This window comes from Trichoderma reesei (assembly GCF_000167675.1).
Source record: "Trichoderma reesei QM6a unplaced genomic scaffold TRIREscaffold_1, whole genome shotgun sequence".
Lineage (NCBI taxonomy): Eukaryota > Fungi > Ascomycota > Sordariomycetes > Hypocreales > Hypocreaceae > Trichoderma > Trichoderma reesei.
Window position 1 is genome coordinate 835131 of NW_006711148.1, and position 20090 is coordinate 855220.

General features: G+C 54.1%; 9 protein-coding genes across 9 annotated transcripts; 7 read left to right on the forward strand and 2 right to left on the reverse strand.

The window, feature by feature from the left end:
- Positions 1-75: 75 nt before the first annotated feature.
- TRIREDRAFT_21181 (uncharacterized protein) lies at positions 76-1824 on the forward strand (the record flags this gene model as incomplete). The annotated part of the gene is made up of 3 exons (XM_006960914.1): positions 76-181; positions 276-1592; positions 1678-1824. The coding sequence occupies exons 1-3, from the start codon at positions 158-160 to the stop codon at positions 1822-1824; spliced, it is 1488 nt and encodes a 495-aa protein (XP_006960976.1). The 5' UTR covers positions 76-157.
- A 2694-nt stretch (positions 1825-4518) lies between these two features.
- On the forward strand, positions 4519-5637 carry TRIREDRAFT_53495 (uncharacterized protein; the record flags this gene model as incomplete). Its single annotated transcript, XM_006961134.1, has 1 exon — positions 4519-5637. The coding sequence occupies one exon, from the start codon at positions 4519-4521 to the stop codon at positions 5635-5637; it is 1119 nt and encodes a 372-aa protein (XP_006961196.1).
- A 691-nt stretch (positions 5638-6328) lies between these two features.
- On the forward strand, positions 6329-6983 carry TRIREDRAFT_102599 (uncharacterized protein; the record flags this gene model as incomplete). The annotated part of the gene is made up of 4 exons (XM_006961135.1): positions 6329-6388; positions 6488-6593; positions 6697-6799; positions 6911-6983. 4 exons carry the CDS (start codon positions 6329-6331, stop codon positions 6981-6983), a joined length of 342 nt encoding a protein of 113 aa, XP_006961197.1.
- A 153-nt stretch (positions 6984-7136) lies between these two features.
- TRIREDRAFT_119638 (uncharacterized protein) lies at positions 7137-8742 on the reverse strand (the record flags this gene model as incomplete). Its single annotated transcript, XM_006961540.1, has 2 exons — positions 7137-8528; positions 8670-8742. 2 exons carry the CDS (start codon positions 8740-8742, stop codon positions 7303-7305), a joined length of 1299 nt encoding a protein of 432 aa, XP_006961602.1. The 3' UTR covers positions 7137-7302.
- Positions 8743-10314: 1572 nt separating this feature from the next.
- Positions 10315-11678, forward strand: TRIREDRAFT_54171 (uncharacterized protein; the record flags this gene model as incomplete). Its single annotated transcript, XM_006961136.1, has 2 exons — positions 10315-10932; positions 11004-11678. Coding segments are annotated over 2 exons (1293 nt in total), but the record flags the coding sequence as incomplete, so codon positions are not given.
- Positions 11679-12552: 874 nt separating this feature from the next.
- TRIREDRAFT_73749 (uncharacterized protein) lies at positions 12553-14656 on the forward strand. The gene is made up of 2 exons (XM_006961137.1): positions 12553-13464; positions 13546-14656. Exons 1-2 carry the CDS (start codon positions 12986-12988, stop codon positions 14411-14413), a joined length of 1347 nt encoding a protein of 448 aa, XP_006961199.1. The 5' UTR covers positions 12553-12985; the 3' UTR covers positions 14414-14656.
- Positions 14657-14879: 223 nt separating this feature from the next.
- Positions 14880-15466, reverse strand: TRIREDRAFT_102603 (uncharacterized protein; the record flags this gene model as incomplete). The annotated part of the gene is made up of 3 exons (XM_006961541.1): positions 14880-14921; positions 15074-15347; positions 15450-15466. 3 exons carry the CDS (start codon positions 15464-15466, stop codon positions 14880-14882), a joined length of 333 nt encoding a protein of 110 aa, XP_006961603.1.
- Positions 15467-16597: 1131 nt separating this feature from the next.
- On the forward strand, positions 16598-17174 carry TRIREDRAFT_54285 (uncharacterized protein; the record flags this gene model as incomplete). Its single annotated transcript, XM_006961138.1, has 3 exons — positions 16598-16843; positions 16910-16978; positions 17049-17174. Coding segments are annotated over 3 exons (441 nt in total), but the record flags the coding sequence as incomplete, so codon positions are not given.
- A 1882-nt stretch (positions 17175-19056) lies between these two features.
- Positions 19057-20088, forward strand: TRIREDRAFT_53220 (uncharacterized protein; the record flags this gene model as incomplete). The annotated part of the gene is made up of 1 exon (XM_006961139.1): positions 19057-20088. One exon carries the CDS (start codon positions 19057-19059, stop codon positions 20086-20088), a length of 1032 nt encoding a protein of 343 aa, XP_006961201.1.
- Positions 20089-20090: the final 2 nt, after the last annotated feature.

The window sequence follows — 20090 nt, forward strand, 5'->3', positions numbered from 1 at the left end:
TCTCCTTCAAGCTCGCATTTCTGTCCATCTGCAGCAACAAACAGGAAGACGACCACAATAGCATCACTCCAACGACTCCATTTCGTACTCGCAGTGTTTCTATCCGCTCCACTGACTGCCATAGCTGAGCTCTCGGAAGCTCCCACAGCTGCCCGCCATGCCGATCGACTACAGCCGATTTGTACGCATCCCCCCCCAAGCCATGGATGGATGCAGTGTCCGCCCCCTCCCCCTGAATTGCGCAGGTTCACTGACCGTGAGATGGAACAAAATAGGATGCAATCGAGGTCAGCGACGACTCGGACATCGAAGTGCACCCCAACGTCGACAAGCGGTCCTTTATCCGCGCGAAGCAGAACCAGATCCATCTCGAGCGCCAGCAGCGCAGGAACCGCATCGCGGCGCTCAAGTATGAGCGCATCATCAACAGCACCCTGCTGGGCCGGATAACGGCTCTGCTCGACTCGCTCAAGGCCGGCGCCTCCGAGGCCGAGACGGGGAACCAGGCCGAGATCGCCTTCAAGGCGGTCATCTCCACCGCCGGGAACCCCCAGGATGACCAGCCGCCGCCGCGACCAGAGGGCGTCTTCAACGACGACCAGCCGCTGCCCACTTACTCCAAGATGCTGATGCAGCTGCTGGACCAGGTGAACAAGACGCTCGACGAGAAGAAGCCCGATGATCGGTACAAGGCCATGATGGAGGAGCTCCAGGTGCACATCGACAAGATCAAGGAGCTGCAGGCCGAGCAGGCAAAGGAGCTGGAGACGCTGGAGAAGGAGGAGGGCAAGAAGATTACGAGCGACAGCATTCACGACGGGTTCAACAGTTCGTACATCAACAAGTCCGGGCCGTCGGAGAAGAAGACGAAGGAGGAAGAGACCAAGGTGGAGCTTCTGAACCCCAACTTTTCTTCCACATCTGGACCGGCAGCATCGTCGTCATCATCATCAGCAGCAGCAGACAAGGTCGCGGTGAACGAGGATGACGAGGTGGAGGCGTCGCCCAAGGCCAAGGAGTTTGCCAAGATTCCCATGACCGACTACTCGGCTAGTCTCAAGTTCCTTGCCCAGAATCCAGAGATCCTGACGGAGCGAGAGACGGACGGGTTGCTGGTGCTCGCGTTCGATGCCGCCCTGGAGCGAAAGGATGACTTGGCTCGCCAGTGTGTTCACCAGGCACTCCTGCTGCAGTACTGCCGTGCCCTGGGCAAGGATGGCGTTGCGCTCTTCTTCAAGCGAATCACGACCAAGGGCCACCAGGCGCAGGACGTCTTCTACAAGGATGTGCAGGACACATACATGAGGATCAAGAACCGGTCGCTCGAGATCATCGCCGAGCGGGCCAAGGAGCCGGCCGAGGGCGTGGAGCAGATCCAGCTGCATGCCATGGAGCCCGGCACCACGATCAACATTACGATACCCCCTGCCGACAGCGACGATCCGGATGTCATGGCGGCCCGGAAGATCTACGACAGCTTCGATCCCGAGATGAAGGATGCGCTCGAGTCTGGAAGCCTGGACGAGGTCAACAAGGTGCTGGGCAAGATGAAGGTGGAGGAGGCGGAGGAGCTTGTGGCCAAGTTTGGCGAGGTAAGTCGAGCACGCTGATGACTTTGTTGTTGTTGCAAGACGAGATGTCATGAATACCCAGCTTACACGTTTGTTCTACCAATAGGCAAACATTCTCAGTCTTGAGGAAGAGCTGATTGATGCGACGACGGAGGAGGGGCAGAAGCAGCTGAAGGCGATGGAGGCTGCGGCAGCTGCGGAGAGGGAGGAGGCCAGGGAGGCTGAGGTGGAGGAGATTGGCGATCCTGAATGATGGTGATGGGTTAACCAGCCAAATTGTCAGCTTGTTGTGTGTTGGGAGAGAAGGGGGGGGGGGGGGGGGGACGAATGGAGGCATGAGATGATATGGGCAAGGAATGATTATGATACCAACTACAGAATGGGAGCTTGTGGCATCAATCGTATTAATTCGCAAACAGCAGAGCCTTGATTGCGGAAGGTTGACTTGTTGTTGTTGTGAGGTGACAATGGCTGCAACCATGTGATGACAATTCAAATGATTCAAGGTGCGTGTGGCTGTGTTCTGTTCAAGTGATGGGCATCCTTAGTATGGCCCGGCTTGAAGATATGTGCTACGCTGGTAGGGGGACGAGATAAACATGAGCCTGGCGGAGATCAATGTCCTGGGGTCGGGGAATATAAAGCTGGGCTTGCATATCGAATTCTCTGTTTGAAGACGGATTCGCTTAGAGTACCTATCACAATTTACTTGTCTTTTTTGCCTAGGTACAACAAGCCCGAGGTAGGAAGTATTGCGAGTACCTACCTTACACATCTAAAACAGTCCCGGCTTGTGGTTCTTCCCACTGCGGCGCCGCTACAAGAGGAGGCTTACATAGGATTCTGGGGATTCGAGGCTGAGCGGTTTGATGGATTGGATGGATTAGAGGGATGGTTGGCTAAGTAGTGAATGGAGCGGGCGAAGAGACGTGGAGACTCCACTGACCGCGCGGCCTTTTCCTGGGGTAGAACGGTGAGATGAAGTGGCTCCGAAGGCAAATTCTGTAGATATTACTAGTGTGTTGTTCTTTGTACTGTATTGATGATGATTTCTTGTCTGTGTTGGTGATGATGGCTTGGTCATGTCTTGTTTGACGTGGCTTGCATGAGATGCGTGGGTGAAGAGATGGATTGCTGAGTACTATTTCTTTTTTCCCTCCGCCGAGGTTTACGTATGTCCTGCCTTCTTGGGAGGGGAAGATGTACGATGATGGATACAAGGCGTGGCTGAGATGGCGATGAGATGGGCAGGATGCGATGGCTCGTATAGGTAAGTTGTTGGCAGTTGTGAAGTTGGAATACGTAGTAGTTCCTCCGGAGTTTGGACATACTGAAAGGAACGCTTTGGGCTTGTATAGCCTGTCAAATACGAGATTGTGGAGGAGGAGGTTCATGGATTGAATCGGCGTTGGACTCGTATGAATTGAATGCCAGCTCAAAAAGCTTATCGCGTACCTAATTTTTTTTTTTTTTATCTTGATTTATTAACAAAAGAAGCAGCGCGAGGATATCAAAAGTGTCATTGTCATGGAAAGGTTGCCTTGAAGAGGGTTAGTGGCGCAGGTTGCCTGCATGTGGGATGAGATATAAATAGGTAGCTGATCTACTAGTAGGTACTCTTCGGTAGTATTAAGGTACCTATCTTGTTGTTTTATCTTGGGCGAGGTGTTTCATTCTTTACTGTGTGGTAATGGGTACCTCTATGTACTCGTAAGTGATTGGATTCCACCGACACAGCCTCTCCTCGTCACACTGATGTTTCGTAACTGGTACAGTATAGACACAGTATAGTACATAGAGTACGGCGAGCCATTTGTAGAGGCCATTTGCTGGGTTGCCTTGCAATAATACCTACCTACCTTGGTTTGTGGCACGTTTTTGGGCGTTGTCGGGGCTTGAAGATGTAAGTGTTACGGAAGAGGTGGTAGGTAATAATGATACAGACTATATCTTCTCTACCTTATTGCTAGGCACCCCATCTCATCATTTCGTCTTTATAGATACAGTACTGTATGGTTCAATATCAACCAAGTAAAGAATCTTCGTCACCTTGCGAAATTGATACTGTATCACCACCAAACAGAGCCGCCTCCATCAGATCTGCAAATGCCGCCCCGTCTTAGCCCAGGGGTCTTTCTCTCTCCGTCTTGTGCAGTTTCAGCGCGTCTCCACTGCTGACGTCTCGAGGCGCAGCTCCCGATAATACTATGTACCTAATACACTGACAAAACTTCCAAGGAAAGACGCAGGGATCCATCCGCTTAGACAGCAAGATTGTCAGTTCAATCTGTTTCGCTTCTTCGTGCTCGATAGGGGGTCCAGCGAACTTCTCTTCTCTCATACACTACACCTTTTCTTCTTCTTCTCCATTTCTCTCACTCTCTTGCAGGATCAATCTTTTCTTTTATATCGTTTTCCTTCTTTCTATTCTGGTCTGGGGATCGTTTATCAATACCTCCTTCGCTTCTTCATAAATGCTTTGCTAGTGTTTCATGGATTGACCTCTTTCGCATCTGTATTTCCCCTTTCGTCGTCTCGTCCCATTCGTGTCTCTCGCTCTTGGATACCTACCAATATCAAAGATCCTGTACATCTTCACTCTCACAACCTCGCAAGGATACATATATACCCAGTCATATCCCTTGCCCCCTTTTCATATCAAACTCCCATACATCGCTCAGACTTGATCGAAAAACTTGGTACAGCCAAGGTAAGTGATGCATGGATCGATCTAAGCGACTCCATCCTCACCACCTTTTACATGAGCATCTGATAGCTGACAAGGGGGGCAATCTAGGGGGGGGTGCAACGCCTGATCAAACCTCATCTCATCCAAGTCATTCAAGGGCAAAGAACCTTCAAGAAAAAAGCCCCAAAGACAAACATGCGCTTCTCGCTGTCCGGCATCTTGGCCGGCGCCCTGGTCGGCATCGCCGGCGTCTCGGCCATGCCCCAGCAAGCCTCACCGGCCGTGGCAGCCTCCTCCTCCTCCGCCTCAACCTCCGTCGTCTCATCACCGGCATCGACCTCGTCATCATCGTCAAACTCGTCGTCGTCGTCGTCGTCGTCCCAGGTCTGCAACAACTCGCCGGTGCTGTGTGACCGCCACTACAGCGACATCACGCACATGGGCGCCCACGACAGCGCCTTTCTGCGCGACGACAGCACGGGCAACTCCATCGCCGGCAACCAGTTCCTCAACGCCACGCTGGCCCTCGACGCCGGCCTGCGGCTGCTGCAGGCGCAGGTGCACCACGAGAACGGCACGCTGCGCCTGTGCCACACGTCGTGCGGCCTGCTCGACGCCGGGCCGCTCGAGAGCTGGCTGGCCCGCATCGCCGACTGGGTCGCCGGCCACCCGTCCGACGTCGTCACCATCCTGCTCGTCAACTCGGACAACGCCGACGCCTCGCAGTTCGCCGCCGCCTACCAGCAGGCCGGCCTCGCCAAGTTCGGCTACGTCCCGCCGAGCGCCACCCAAGAATGGCCCAGCCTGCGGTCCATGATCGCCAACAACACGCGCGTCGTGTCCTTCATCACCAACATCGACGCCTCGTCCGCGAGCCCCTACCTCCTGCCCGAGTTCGACTACGTCTTCGAGACGCCCTTCACCGTCCTCTCGCTCGACGGCTTCAACTGCACCGTCGACCGGCCCTCGGACGCCGGCACCGCCGCCAACGCCTTCTCCCACGGCTTCATGGGGCTCGTCAACCACTTCAAGGACGAGGAGATCACGGCCGGCATCAACATCCCCGACACGGAAAACATTGCCCTCGTCAACAGCGCCGCCACCTCGGACGCGGGGAACCTGGGCCAGCACATCCAGCAGTGCAACGACCAGTGGAACCACCGCCCGACCTTTGTCCTCGTCGACTTCTGGGACAAGGGCGACACGGTCAAGGCCGCCGACGACAGCAACGGCATCAGCCAGGCCAGCGGGAGGACCAACGCCTCGGCCGACAGCAGCGCGAGCGATTCCTCCTCGGCCGACGGGACGAACCAGACGCGCGAGTTTGGCACGGGGGCGCTGATTGCCTTTCTGGCGGCGACGCTGCTGATGATTTAAGGGGGTAGTAATTGTATCTCAATGCGGGAAGAATGTAAGCCTGGATACGAGAGAGGCCGGACCCTGGGGGGAAAAATGAGATATCGGGGCATCTTTGAGGGGACATTCATTTGGCATTCATTTAAGCGAGGCGTTTCCCTTTTTTCCCTTCTTCTTCTTTTGTTTTTCTTCTTCTTTTACGAAAAGGCAATCTAGACTGCATTGTGTTGGGCTTCATTTCTTCCATATAGAGCAAAAAGGAAACAAACCAGTCTCTGTTATTTTGAGGTTATAGATTTCGCTTCAACTAAGCATTGAGATGACGAATGAAAAGTGCCTCTTGCTATATATCGCAATCAAGACTTTGACGGTCAAGAGTTGATGTTCAGGTCGTCTCTTAAACTGTGTCAAACTTGCTACAAATCATAGTCTGAGTTATCACGCACACAGCCTGGCCTGACAAAAGCCGCTAAAAACCAACCATATTCGATAAACGATCCAACCCCTCCATACGTACATACATACATACATGCATCATCCTCACCTCTCAAGCTCAACCTCGTCTCACCACCTCTTCCTCTCAAAGAACACAAAAGCACCACCAACTTTCCCTCGACAAATCCCTTGAATGCTCCGCCTCATCTCCCCCTCACGGCAAATCTACGCTTCCTACCCATTCCGCCGAGCATTCACCACCACCGTCGCAAAGACCATGGACTACGACTCCATTCCGACGCCGGCATCGTGCTATGCTGATTTCTGTCTGATTCCAGTCCGTCATTTTCCCCCTACCAATCTCCCACTCTCTCAAAAGAAGAGAAATCAAAACATACTTATATCGGGGTTTCCTGAATGCTGAGATGCTGGACAGGTCGGCACGGGAAGCGTCTCCGTGGCAGAAGAAGTCGCCCAAGTCCAGCGCGTGCTCAAGGCGAGCGGGCTCAAGTACACGATGCACTCTGCCGGAACGACAGTCGGTAGGTTTTTTTTCTTCTTCTTCTTTTCCTTTTCAGGTGCTCAACAAGGGGCTTGAAAAAAGGAGGGAGGTTCGGGCTGGCTGACGTGCTTGTGTGTGTGCAGAGGGCAGCTGGATCGATGTCATGACGGTAATCGGCAAAGCCCATGCCGCGGTTCACGAGAGGGGCGTTGTCAGGGTTCAGTCGTCCATGAGGGTTGGCACGAGGTGAGTTTCCTTTTTTTGTGTCTTGCGATGCTCCTTCATCTAGTACTACTTTTGATAGTACCTTTGCTGGGCTGACGGCTTTTTTTTTGTCTCTGACTGACACTCTGACAGGACGGACAAGAAGCAGACTGCAGAGGACAAGGTTAAAAGGGTGGAGGATCTGCTGAGCAAAGAGGCAAAATGATGACACGTGAGATAGCCTCATGAATGTGATCAATCGAAGACGCAAAGCAACTGCATCATCATCATCAATGTGCATGGTATCATTAGATTACTAGATACTTTTCCCTTTGCCCTTGGAGTGGAAATCTCATACAACTCAGCCCTTCCCATGCCCAACCATCAGCATGTGAGCAACAAGTCATCGGAAACGATCCCCAGCATCGAAATGTACAGGAAGTTTTCGTACATATTACACCATTTCATACTCGTCCCCCCCCCTCTCTCCCCTTGCCACAAGTAACGCCGCCTTGTCGTGCCATCGTCCAACACTTTCCCGTAACTTAACCTCGCATCGTCATCCGCTTCTGCGACTTGCGCAGCTCCTTCTCCCTCTCCTTCTCGAGATACTTCTTCTGCGCCTTGGCGTCCAGGCCCTTGAGCTCGGCATCTCGCTTGGCCTTCTTGGCCTTTTCCTTCTCGAGCAGGCGCTCCTCGTTCTTCTCCTCCTCAATCGCCTTCTTGATCTGCGCAATCATGGCCTCGCGGGTGGCGCGGACTCGCTTGAGGACCTCGGGGCGGAAGTGGGCGTCCCTGACGAGGGCGTCGGGGATGCGGAGGAAGTGCTCAAACAGGGGCAAGAACTGGTCATACTTGTTGTTGGACGGGAGGCGGTACTTGAGGAACAATCGCTTGCGGGGGGTCGTCTCTTCCAGGCGAGTGGGCTTCTCGACGGGCTGGTCAGAGATGATGATGTAGTCGAACAAGTCGCCCGCCTTGGTGACGGCCTCAATCAGCTCAGGGGTCAGGAAGGTGTCAGTGATCTCGGCGCTCTCGCTCATGATAGTCAGCCACTCGGGCAGCTTGGAGTTGTCCTTGGTAGCGGTCAGAGAGACGTCGTAGCGTTCGTCGCGCAGCCTCTGCATGCTGGACTTGTTGACAATGGCCCAGACAAAGCCGTCGTACGTGCTCTTGCTGTCCTTGGGGCGCGCATCCACACCGCCGGCCGAGGGGGGCAGAGTGAGCTCCTCCTTGCCGTCAAAGGGGTAGATGGTCGCCTCGACAGCCTCCTCGGGGGCGGGGAAGGTGTCGGTGATGAGAGACAATCCGTGCTCGATGTAGTGCAGGAAAGGGTTGAACCTCTTGGCGAGGGTGATCTTGACGTCCATGAACGCAACGTTCTGGCGACCAGTGGCATACGAGGCAAACTCAAAGAGCGACTTCTCCTTGATGAACGAATTGGGGTCAAAGTCGGCATCGAGCGTGGGCACGCCCCGGAAGCCGACGGACGCGAACTCGCGCTTCATGACGGGGGCGTGAGCCTGGATCCAGGCCCTGGCCTTGGCGCGGTTCGCGCGCGTGCCAAAGATGTGCAGCAGGAAGATGACGGAGGCGATGACGAGGATGATGCCCTCGGGCTTGAACTCGGACAGCGAGTGGCGCTCGTGGACGTTGTACCACTTGGTCCAGACGACGTCGCCCGTGGGCTGCGCGGCGGATCCGGTCAGCGTCGCGGCCTGGGGAGCGGCCTCGGGGACGGCATCGGGAGCTCCGGCGAAGTCGGCAAAGTCTGGGGGAGCAAACATAGGGTCAGCCTTGTCTTGTTCATTCTCTGGTGGTGGAGGCTGTCGCCATCATCACAGACAAGTTGTGACGGGGCGAGTTATAGTAGAATCCTCTGACAAGAGAGAGGGGGAAAAGGACAACTTACCAGAGTCTGGCTTGGCGGCAGCAGGCTGCTCCGGCTTTGCGCCTCCAAACATGTTCTTGAGGACGTCGGCCATGGCGGATTGGCGAGATCAATGGCGAGAGGTTGGAGGAGGAGGAGGAGGAAGAAGAAGAAGAAGAGACGAGAGAGGCCAATTGAGCCAACGTGGATTCTTTTGCGGAGGTTCCCCAAGGCTGTTAGAGTGGGGTCCAGCTTTCTCTGCGCTTCCTGCTTTAGGTAGTCTGTCTGGGGAATTTCAAGTTGTTGCTCGATACTGGTCTTTTTCTAGGTCTTGTACTGTAACAGAGAAGAGGCTGGTTGATGCCCGTCCTTCTGAAGCAGCTTTACATCCAATTGGTTCGATCAAATTTGTGATATAATCCATATAGGCAGTTCAATGTCCGCAGTAGTCACTTGAATCTCATTGTGCGTCCCTCAAGGGTCTCTTCGCCCCCCCATGTAGCTCGTCAGAGCTTAGCTTCCCCAACACATGCAGACTACAGATTGTACTACTGGCAGGCGGTACTAATACAGTGTGATTACCAGCATTGTCAACCATTCGTAGCTATCAATTGAGCTACAGCCTTGTTCGTGTGCGTATGTCAACCATTCTTATCATGGGTAGTATGAGCATTGAAGACAAGATCCATCAAATCTGACAGTACCTTACATCAAGGGATTGATTATCAAGCCTCTCTGACTGAGTAGCAAGCCTCTTCAGTACCTAAGAAGCACGATCTACCCCTATAATCAAGACTATACATTTTACTATACAAAAGTCATATTAAGATAAAAAAAAAAGCTGTATATAGGCCAAACCTCAGGTTAGCTGTTAGGGTTAGTTATTAAGGTTAGGGTTAGTGGTTAGAGTTAGGGTTAATGGGTAACATTAGTTATATATGTACTGGGAAAGTAATGTGCGTCTTGAGGCATCCCCGAGTTGGACTAATGGACGATTGGCAGCTTGCACCTTGAGAGGCTTGCTACTCAGTTGGAGAGGCTTGATAATCAATCCCTACATCAACCTTAACCGAGTGTTAGCGCTGCCTCGTGGAAACAAACACATATGACGTTGCACTCCAGCGGTCCATTCCGGGCTGACTAACACCGCCAACAAGACGCTGTTGCCTGGTCAACCACGGACCCGACATCTTCAAATGCCCAACGTGAGCATCCATCACGTTGAACAAGTCAGGATCGCCAAGCAAAGACCCAAACAGCACAAGCTTGTAAATCAAAGATGCGACGCACAACAGCTACCCGGCAATATGGAAAGCAATCCAAAAAGTCCACGGCGGAGAAGATGTTTGCGGAACTGGTTCAAACTCCAGTCCGAGAGCCGCGAGCCAAACAACACCAATATGCACAGGCAGTCGAGGACCCAGTCACGCCCCTGACGAGGAGGATATCAGAGATACAAATCTACGACACCCCTAGGGGACCCATCAAGCCAAAGAGGTTCTCTGAGAAGGACCCGCTGATTGTGGTGGATGAGGCCGAGGTGCCTGATGTCTCTGAGCTCAAGGTGGACGTGGATTCACCCCTTTCGCGAAGGACGAGTGCCATCAAGAATGAGATTCCGAAAAAGAGAATATCGGTCCTGGAAGATGAGGTCACGCTACACCAAAAAGTCAAAGTAGAAGAAACAAAAGCCAAGCCGAGAAAGACCAGGTCAAGGCTCAGCCCGGTAAAGCGCACATCTCCAACAGCGCATGAGTCCCTGCGAGTCCTCACGTGGAGCGATGTCTGTCCTCCCGGAGACCAGATTGTCAAGATTGCCGAGGCCTCATCCGCAGAGGTATACCGCGTCACCAACAAGCGAGGCACGAGCATCATCAAGGCCATTCGACTCCCCTCGCCAATCAAAGCGCTGACCAAGACGCAAGTGGCCGCGGGTCTTGTCGACGAGGAGCCACATTCAGAGAGCGACGTCAACAACGAGCTGCAAATCTCCGAGTGGCTGTCTGATATTCCCGGGTTTGCCGTGTACAAGGAGCGGTATATTGTCCAGGGCAAGACGACGCCGGAGCTTCTCGAAACGCATCAGACGGTCCAGAAGAAGATGAAGAGGGAAGACCCCGGAAGAGCGCAGTATTATCCATCACCGAGTCGGTATCTGGATGATACCAAGTTCTTAGTGGTGGAGCTAGGAGACGCGGGAAAGTCTCTGGAGAACTGGGAGCTGGACAGCGCAGACCAGTTATGGGATATATTTCTATTGGAGACGATAGCGTTGGCGAGGGCTGAAGAGGTTGCCATGTTTGAGGTCAGTACATTTCAACCCCTACTTTTCCAACCACCCAATCCTGTCAATGGCAGTGGTCTAACTCACCACAGCATCGAGACTTGCACGAGGGCAATCTCTGCATCAAACAAGCACGTCCTCCCAGGAAGAGGCCTCCTACAGCAGACGGCTTCTTTGGATACTCGGGCCTGGAAATCACAATTTTGGACTACGGCCTTTCGCGAGCCGAGGACTTGTCCAACGATGATGCCGCGCCCATTGTGTACGACCTAGAGAGAGACCTCAGCCTCTTCACCAGCACCTACAATCCGCAGTGCAAAGTATACCGGCAGATGCGATCCTTTCTGCTTCGGGCTGACAGAGACTGGCTCCCACCAGAAGCCCACCACGTTCCATACGCCAAGGGCATCGACGGGCCGCTTTCTTGGGATGTGTATGCGCCTTACACAAACGTGCTCTGGCTGGCTTACACCTACGAGTACCTGGTGGAGAATTTCCAGGGGACCAAGAGGGAGCTTGCAAAGTTCACCAAGGAGACGGCAGAGCTGTGGAGGTATCTGAACCCAGACGCTCCCAAGAATGTGCCTTCCTTTGGATGCGCGGCCGACGTGGCCTGCTTTGCGTTGGAGGCTGGCTGGATACGGCAAGACGAGCTTTTGGAGGCATCGACTTCGGTGATAGACCACGAGGAGAGCATCATTGTTGCGAAGCAGGATGTTGAGGCGTCGCCGCGGAGGACACGAAGACAGCGCGGGGCTGCATCATGAGAGACCTTTTGCGGGGGACAGGACCAGGAGATGACGATCATGGTGATATATAAGTGTACATAAGACGTCTGGTGTTTTGGGTGCTTTACTGTTGTCTCTTATGGCCATCTGGAAACGGTTCAAGATACTTACGAAGCTAACGACGATGCATTGATTGGAATTCCCGTTGAAATGGGTAGCACACACAAAGACGGCCGCTGGACGCCAGAGACACTTTTACCTAGGTAGACGAAGGGAGATAGATTCACATGCTTCCGGGTCACCTGCCAACTCCCCTCGAAACCGTGACATTCCGTAATAATACTACTACTACCGCACTTTATGGTCACATTCAACACGACACGACTCCTGCACTGACCCGAGACGAGCAGCCCCATCCATGAACGCGCAGGCCCCCGAATGAAATTGAAATGAACAGCAGCACCGCAGCGCGATGGCGGGCTTCTCGAACGGGCTCTTCATCTCCGGCTCTTGGCCTCAAGGGTTGATCCCTGCCACAGCAAGAGAGCATCCATCAGGTGTTGGCCGCAAGTAGATCGGATAGCGGAGGTTAGCGCGGTACCCAGTGTCACACAGCAGTCTGCGCGACAGGACAGGTAGCGGATAGCAGGCGCCATCGCAAGCCGGCCTCGGTTGACCTCTGCTCAGCTGTGTGGAACCCGCGCAGGCCGCTCTGGAGGTGCCGAGGCTCAGACAGCAACAGCTGGGGCCGTTTTTTGGGAGGGAGGGAAAAAAAGGCTGGTCTGCCCACCGCCAGCCACAGTCAATAAGTAGTAATAATAATAATATGACCTGAAGTGCTTGCAGGTCGTCGGCGGTGGACAAAAACACACTCCATGACAGACCAGCGCAGCTGAATCATCACTCTGTTTACCTGCCTACCTACCTTACTTCTATCTCCTACCTACCTACCTCTACCTACCTCTACCTACCTACTACTAGAACCTTTCCTTAGGCCTCCCGCTTCCGTGCTACTTGTAATAGGTACCTACCTACTTACCTGTTATATCTGACATCGCGCCATCATCTTGTTACTTGCTTCGTCTCCTCTCCCTTGCCATCCCTTTTCCTCATTGATCCCGGGCTCGAATTTTTTGTCTTCTAGCGGTGCGCGCATGGCATAGGGATAGAGTAGCCCTTGATTGGCGCTTGCTTCCTCTCCTTGTTCATACCTACCGACCCGGCGGACCTGGCCTGGGCCTCCCAATCCCGACTTGACTGACGCCATCGCCGACTTCCATCATCCTCATCGCCTCTCGCCCGGTCCGTCGCCGTTGATCCGGAAACAGCCTCGCCCTCTCCTCGCCATGGCGTACGGCGGCTCTTATACCGCCTCGTTCAACCCGGCCACGTCGAGCAGCGAGTCCTTTGGCAGCGGCCTCTTGGCCTCGTCCATCTCCTCCCTGTCGTCGTCCGGCTCGAAGCGTATCTCGCCCGTGTCCAAGACGTACCGACAAGCCTCGACCCTGTTCCTGACGCGTCGCCTGCCCGAGGCTCTCAGCACGCTGCGCCCGATCATCACACCGCCCAGCTCGGCCGACGATGGCGAGCCGGTGCCCGTGGCCAAGTCGTCGCGAGGGACCCGGATCAAGGTCTGGAGCCTGTACTTGACGCTGCTGAATGCAATTGTCGAGCTGGAGCCCGAAGAGGGCAAGGAGGCCTTTGGCAATCAGGAGTGGAGGGCGCTGTGCACCAAGGTGCGGGATGGCTCCATCTGGGAGGAAGTGGTCAAGAATGGCTACCACGGCGTCGAGGGTGATGTTGATGCGGACGTGGTGATTAATCTGTGAGTCTCGACCCAATACCCGCCTCTGTGCCAAATTGCACGACTTCAAGCACCGCGACTGACCCAAATGCGCGATGATAGCGCGACGCTGCTGCTTGCGCATGCCCGTGACCAGAGTCTGAATCAGAAGAGGCTGGAAAACTTCCTCGCCTCGTCAAACATTCCCAACCTTGATCTCAACGACTTCACAGCGCCGTCGCGTCGCTACCAGTCTCCCGCTAGAAGAGCCAATGGCGCGAATACCCCGGGAGATCTCAATTCCCGCGTCAAGCTCCTGGAGCTCTATACTCTCCATGTCCTTCCCCAGAACAACGAGTGGGAATATGCTCGCGAATTCATCAACGTCAGCGCCGTGCTCGATGAAGAGCGCAGAGAGGCTTTCTTGCAAGCCCTGCAAAGCCTGCAGGAGGAGCAAGAGGAGCACGAAAAACGAGAACGGGAAGAGCGCCAACGACAGGAGGAACAGCTGCAGCGGGACATTGCCGAGGCGAAGCGGCTCAAGGCTGAGAACGAGGAGAAGGAACGGAAACGGCTCAACGAGGAGCGGCAGATGCGAGAGACCAGCGAGGGCGACTACGGCATCGAACAGACGCCCAGCTTTAGCGGAGTAGGGAGAGCACAGCCGCCGGGATCGCCCCAGAACAACGTTGCGCGCCCTCCACGCCCGACGGGCAAGTCGCGATCCAAGGCCGCGACTACGTCCGGGTCCACCACCATCACGGCCCGGGCTACCATGATCCTGTCGCGGTTCCGAACCCTGTTTGAGAGCCTCGCCAGCTCATTCAAGGGCAACCCGGCCGTAGTCATGAAGCTGCTGGTCTTCACCATGGGCCTGCTCGTCATGCTGGGCCACAAGGCCACGAGACAGCGTCTGGAGCAGATTGTGGGCAAAGCTTGGGCAAAAGTTGCCGCAACAGTGGGTATGGGTACCAAGGTCAGTTACATTTAAAAAGAGCGGACGCGGGCCCCGGGAGACTGTACACCATTGAATTCTTTATAATTATTTTCCTTTGTCTGTAATTCTCTCTGAGCTGCATGGAGATGGAGTTTTTTTTGTTGGATACCTAGCTGGTATTTGGCTGTACTGCAGTCGTCCCAAGTCCTCGCGGACACGATATAATATTATGATGAATACGCCCTTTTGCTCTTGATAGCTCTGTAGATTTAAAGTCATCTTGTAAAGCCTGGTATATCGGGTGGTAGTCTAACAAACTCTTGTCGATACATGTGATGTGTTTGCAAAGCCAGATCCATAATTCAAACAGGCTGCGATGATGCCCCTATTACTCGTCTTCCTAACGCCGAAAACTCCATTCCAGATGTACAGACGCACACATTCTTCAAATATGACATGAAAGGGTTCTTGCGTGCTCCTCCACAACCGCCGTCCTGCCCAGACCCGGGCCACCGCTGTGTTAATAATTCGCTTGCCGATTCGTTTTCTTTTGGTAAAATAACTGCAAAACATGGCAACGTTAGCATCCAAAACACACGCACACACACAATTGGACGTCCTCCCGGAGAACAACGCGACAATATCGCGTAACGAGAGAGAGAGAGAGAGAGAGACCGTAGGGGGAAGAACCAGAGGGGAAAGAAGAAAACGTACGTCTGTCCTTGAACTGCCCAGATTGATAATCTTGGGACACCCGTCGCGATCCTTCTCGAGGCGCGTGCACTCGTAGCAGTAAAAGGCGTCGGAGATGCCCTCGCCGCCGCAGACGACGCACTTGTTCTGGTAGTTGCCGAAGCTGCACTCGTCGCAGATGCGCACGAGCGTCGTGGGGCGGACGTAGGAGTCGCAGACGGGGCATTTGCCGTCGCACTTGTCGCAGAGGCGGCCGATGGCGATGCCGGGCTGCTTGCGGCACATGACGAGGTCGCTGTAGGGAGTGAAGAGAGAGGCTTGGTTAGTATCGTTGTGTTTTGTTTGGCGAATTGGGAGAGAGAGAGAGAGAGAGGGGATAGGAATGGGGATAGCTTACGGATGATGGCGAGACATTGTGGGTGAATGAGAGAAAGAAAAGAGAGGGAGAGGTTTGTTAGGAGATTGCTGTTGTCGCTGTTTGTTGGTGTTGAGGTGAAGAGAAGAAGGGATTTGAAGTTTGATATATCAGAAGAATGTGAAGAGGAAGAAGGCGAAAGAAGAGTTGCGAATAGCGCTACAGATTCCAAAGATCGCCCAGGGACAATCTAGTAACAGCTGCAAGCGTGTGGATTTCTCATCAGCCTTGCAGTGACGTTAATAAGAACTGAAAGGGCAAAAAAGAGAAGAGCTGGAGGCGAAAAAAAGTGATACTAGTACCTACTACGTACAGCAAGAAGCGGCAGCTTATTCACCAATCAACGCGCTAAAGAGGCAGCTTTCCGATGGTGGGGGGAAAAGAGACGCCAATTGAACCAGTCAATTGTTTAGTAGGTCAAGCTTTCTTTTTCCTTTCGCACTCAAGCCTTGAGAACATCTTTTTTGTTTCGTTTTCCGGACAAGAAACACACAGCCTCTCAGCCTTGTCATATCGCTTCGCATCGGGTTTTTGGTCGAGAAGTGTCATTTGTGTTGCTTTTTTAATTGACGAGGTAGCCTGCTTTTGGCGACGACAAATGGCTACGATGGGGGAGACGGAGCCGGAGACGTAAGTGTGGGCTGCCGTTCGTGATCGCAAGCTCGAAGACTGACAGGCAATGTTTGCCTTTTGTCAGGGTTGAGCTGCGAAAGCCGGTTGAAGAGAGCCAAGCGACTCCGGAGAAGGCTCCAGACACGTCCCTCAAGCGGAAAGCCGAAGACGAAGCCCCCGAGGAAGATTCCTCCAAGCGCGTGAAGCACGACGGCGAGAGTGACAATAGGGACGATGATGGCGCACCTCTGGAAAGACAACCTTCGCCTAGTCACGACCACCGCGACGGCAAAGAGCCAGGCGACGATGCTGCGCCTTTGCGACGAGAACCGTCGCCCAGTCATGACCACCGCGACGATACTACATCTTCCCAACGGCAGCCATCGCCCAGCCATGAGCGCCGCGACAGTGAAGAGCCAGGGGACAATGCTGCATCTTCGCAACGACAGCCATCTCCCAACCATGGCCGTCGCGACGACGATGCAAAGGAAGGCGCACCGTCAACCGCCGCGGTAGAGGACCGGCGCAAGCAGGTTATGCAGGAGGAGAAGCGGCGCGGGAAGCGACTGTTTGGCGGCCTTATGAGTACCCTGAGCCAGACTTCTAACACGTCTCAGCAGCAGAAGCGCCGACAGGAGATTGAGCGTCGGCAGCAGGACCGCATGCAGAAGCAAATGGCTGAAGACGACCAGCGGAGAAGCGAGAGGCTGGAGAAGCTGCGCGCCGTGCGCATGGCGGATCAGATTGTGTTTGAAGAACAAGTGGTATGGCGATACGATGGGCACTTTTGATATGAGGAAGGTTGATGATGCTAACTCGGGGATGCTTAGATGAAGAAGAAGCACGAAAAACGACTGGCCATGGCGAGGTTCTTGCGGACCAGAGCAGAGCCTGCAATCGTATGCACCCCTAGGCTTGTTGGCCATCTCTCTCTATTGGATGACATACGCTAACGCTGGCCATGTGCAGTTCTATCTTCCATGGAGAACAACAGCCGCCCAAAAGGACACCATCGAAGACCAGATGCAACAGGCGAAAATCGCCAACGACAAGGAGGCAGAGCAGTTCAAGGCCCGAAGGCAGCGGCATATTGAGCGGTATGGTCCCCCAACGAGGCAACGAAGCGTGACCCCTGATGAACCCGCTGCCGCGAGAGCGCCCGAGGGCGAGAGTCCGCCCCAAAGCCCTCGCCACGGCAGCGCGGACAAGCCACAGGTACAGGAGCGGAGAGCGTCCTCCGACGGGCACAAGGGACACCATGACGAGCTTGGTGGCGACCTGGAGGAGGCAGAGGAGGACATGGTGATTTACTGACTTACCCCATCGATGATTTCCCCCAGGTCTCCCTTGCGCTGCTGCTGGAGGCCCCTTTGTGATACCTTTTTTTCCTTGTTCTTCTTTCCCCATGTGATTACCGAATTACAGGTTTGTTCAGCTACACTACGGTGTCGTTGTAGTTCTGCTGTCCTGGAGGCTGCAGACATGTCGTATAGTCAAGAGACATTCGAGAGACGGGCACTGCTACGTGTATAACTGGGGGCGTCGACATTGTCACCAATTTACGGCTATGGCTATGTAGAGCAGACATTGTCACCATGACTAGCAACCTAGCAGCCAAGAGTTTTTGTGAGATGCGTGGAACACAGAAAAAGAAGCATATGTCGACGGGCCAATGAATGTAGTGGAGAGGCTAGTATCAATACCATTAACTCAGGTTTCCAGATGCAGCCCTCTATATCCCGTACAGTAGCTCCGGCAGATCATTCAATGATCAACGGCGACAAATATTGCTGCATTTTGATACAACAAGTGTCCATGCATAGGTAGGTAGTAGGTACCCACGGTCAGGTCTAAACGAAGCTGATACATGTCATAGCTTCCAAACTTGGGATAGATTAGGTACCTACTGATACTTCGCATGCCCCATTCATGTCTCTTCCGAAAGACGCAGACATGTCGACCAAGAGCAGCCTCGGCACTTGTCCAAACCCCTGCTCTGATACCCACGGACGGGGGGGTTTGAGGTAAAACTCCGTAGTCGTACTACTACTAGGGGGGTCTCAAAAACGACCGCGTTTCCCATCCTAGCCCCACTAGGACGGGGGGCACGTTGATTTGCAAAAGGGTCGTTGATTCGCAAAATACTTCAGTCTTGGTGTGCATGCCATATAAATTAAAGTACCGATTTCCAAAACCATTATCTCTGCTCTAAAAAAAGCTTTTTCACTTAAATCCAGCATCGCCTTGCAATAAGGAGCAGCCTGGTAGTCTTTCTACTCTAGAAATCGCAAGATTGGTGGTTGTTAAGGTACATCATATTGTATGGCATACACACTATAAGTGGTGTATCTTTTTTTTGCGAATCAACGGTCCTTTTGCAACTCAACGACCCCCCCGTGATAGTCCCACTATCACGGGGAATGCGGTCGCTTTTGAGACCCCCCTAGTACAGGTAGGTAACTACCTACCAAGTCCGCTACTAATACTTGTTCGGTGAAGACCGCCGGCCGAGGCACGGAGTGGGGGGGTTTTTTTCCTCGACGCTGTGGATGTCACTGAATTGTCACACATATATAGGTATATATGACGGCTCTCGGTGTGTGGTAATTGCCTGCGTCGTTGTGTAACTGTGGCATTCATTGAGTCTACGAGGTACATTGCATAGTGTTGGCTCTCTGCTGATTGAAGGAGTATAAGAAGAGGCTTGAGCCAGACTTGAAGCAGCTTTCATGTTTCTTTTGTGATACGGAGCCCCTCACTGTTCCTTGAACCAAAGGCAAGTCTTTCTGTCTCTCTCAGTCTCTCTCAGTTTCTCTCTCTCTCTCACTGCATACAAGATGTAATGAAGTACACAATTTAGACGGGAGCTCGATCTTCTCAACTGAATACCTTTCTAACAAGACTTCCACCACGCAGCACTGGTCGCCCCTTCTCCACAACCAGTCAATCGTCCGCAAAAGAAAAAGAAAGAAAAAACATGGACACCAGCAAGCTCAAGCCAAACGACCCCCGGGTCAAGTACGAAACCAAGCAGATCCGCGGCAAGACATACTCGTACATCCTCGGCGAGCCGCAAGGCCCCAAGCTCGAGACGGTCGTCCTGGTCCACGGCTGGCCCGACATGGCCTTTGGCTGGCGCCACCAGATCCCCTACCTCATGTCGCTGGGCTTCCAGGTCGTGGCCCCCAACATGCTGGGCTACGCGGGCACCGACGCGCCGCGCGACCTCTCGCAGTTCACGCTCAAGAGCGTCTCCGCCGACATCGCCGAGCTGGCGCGCTCCTTTGTCGGCCAGGATGGCCAGATCGTGCTCGGCGGCCACGACTGGGGCGGCGCCGTCGTCTGGCGCACGGCCTACTACCACCCGGAGCTCGTCAAGGCCGTCTTCTCCGTGTGCACGCCCCTGCACCCGCTGAGCGCCGAGTACAAGCCGCTCGAGGACATTGTCGCCGCCGGCCACATGCTCAACTTCAAGTACCAGCTGCAGCTCAAGGGCCCGGACGTCGAGGCCCGGATCCAGGGCAAGGACATGCTGCGGCGCTTCTTCCGGGCCATGTTTGGCGGGAGGGGCCCCAACGGCGAGGCGGGCTTCAGCACGAGCGACGGCGTTCACTTTGATGTCCTTGACAAGATTGGCGCGCCGCCGCTGCTGGACGAGCAAGAGCTGGAGTACTATGTCGAGCAGTATGCGCTGCAGGAGGCGCCTGAGCTGCGTGGCCCGCTCAACTGGTATCGCACGAGGGAGCTCAATGCAAAGGACGAGATGGACCGCGCCAAGAACGGGCCGCCGCTGAGGTTTGAGATGCCGGCGCTGTTTGTTGCGGCGAGCAAGGACAATGCTTTGCCGCCGGCCATGTCCAAGGGCATGGACGCTTTCTACAAGGACCTTACCAGGGCCGAGGTGGATGCTACGCATTGGGCTTTGACGCAGGCTGGGGATGAGGTCAATCGGGTGATTGGAGAGTGGTTGAACAAGGCGCTCAATGGTGCGACCAAGGCTGCGTTGTAGAA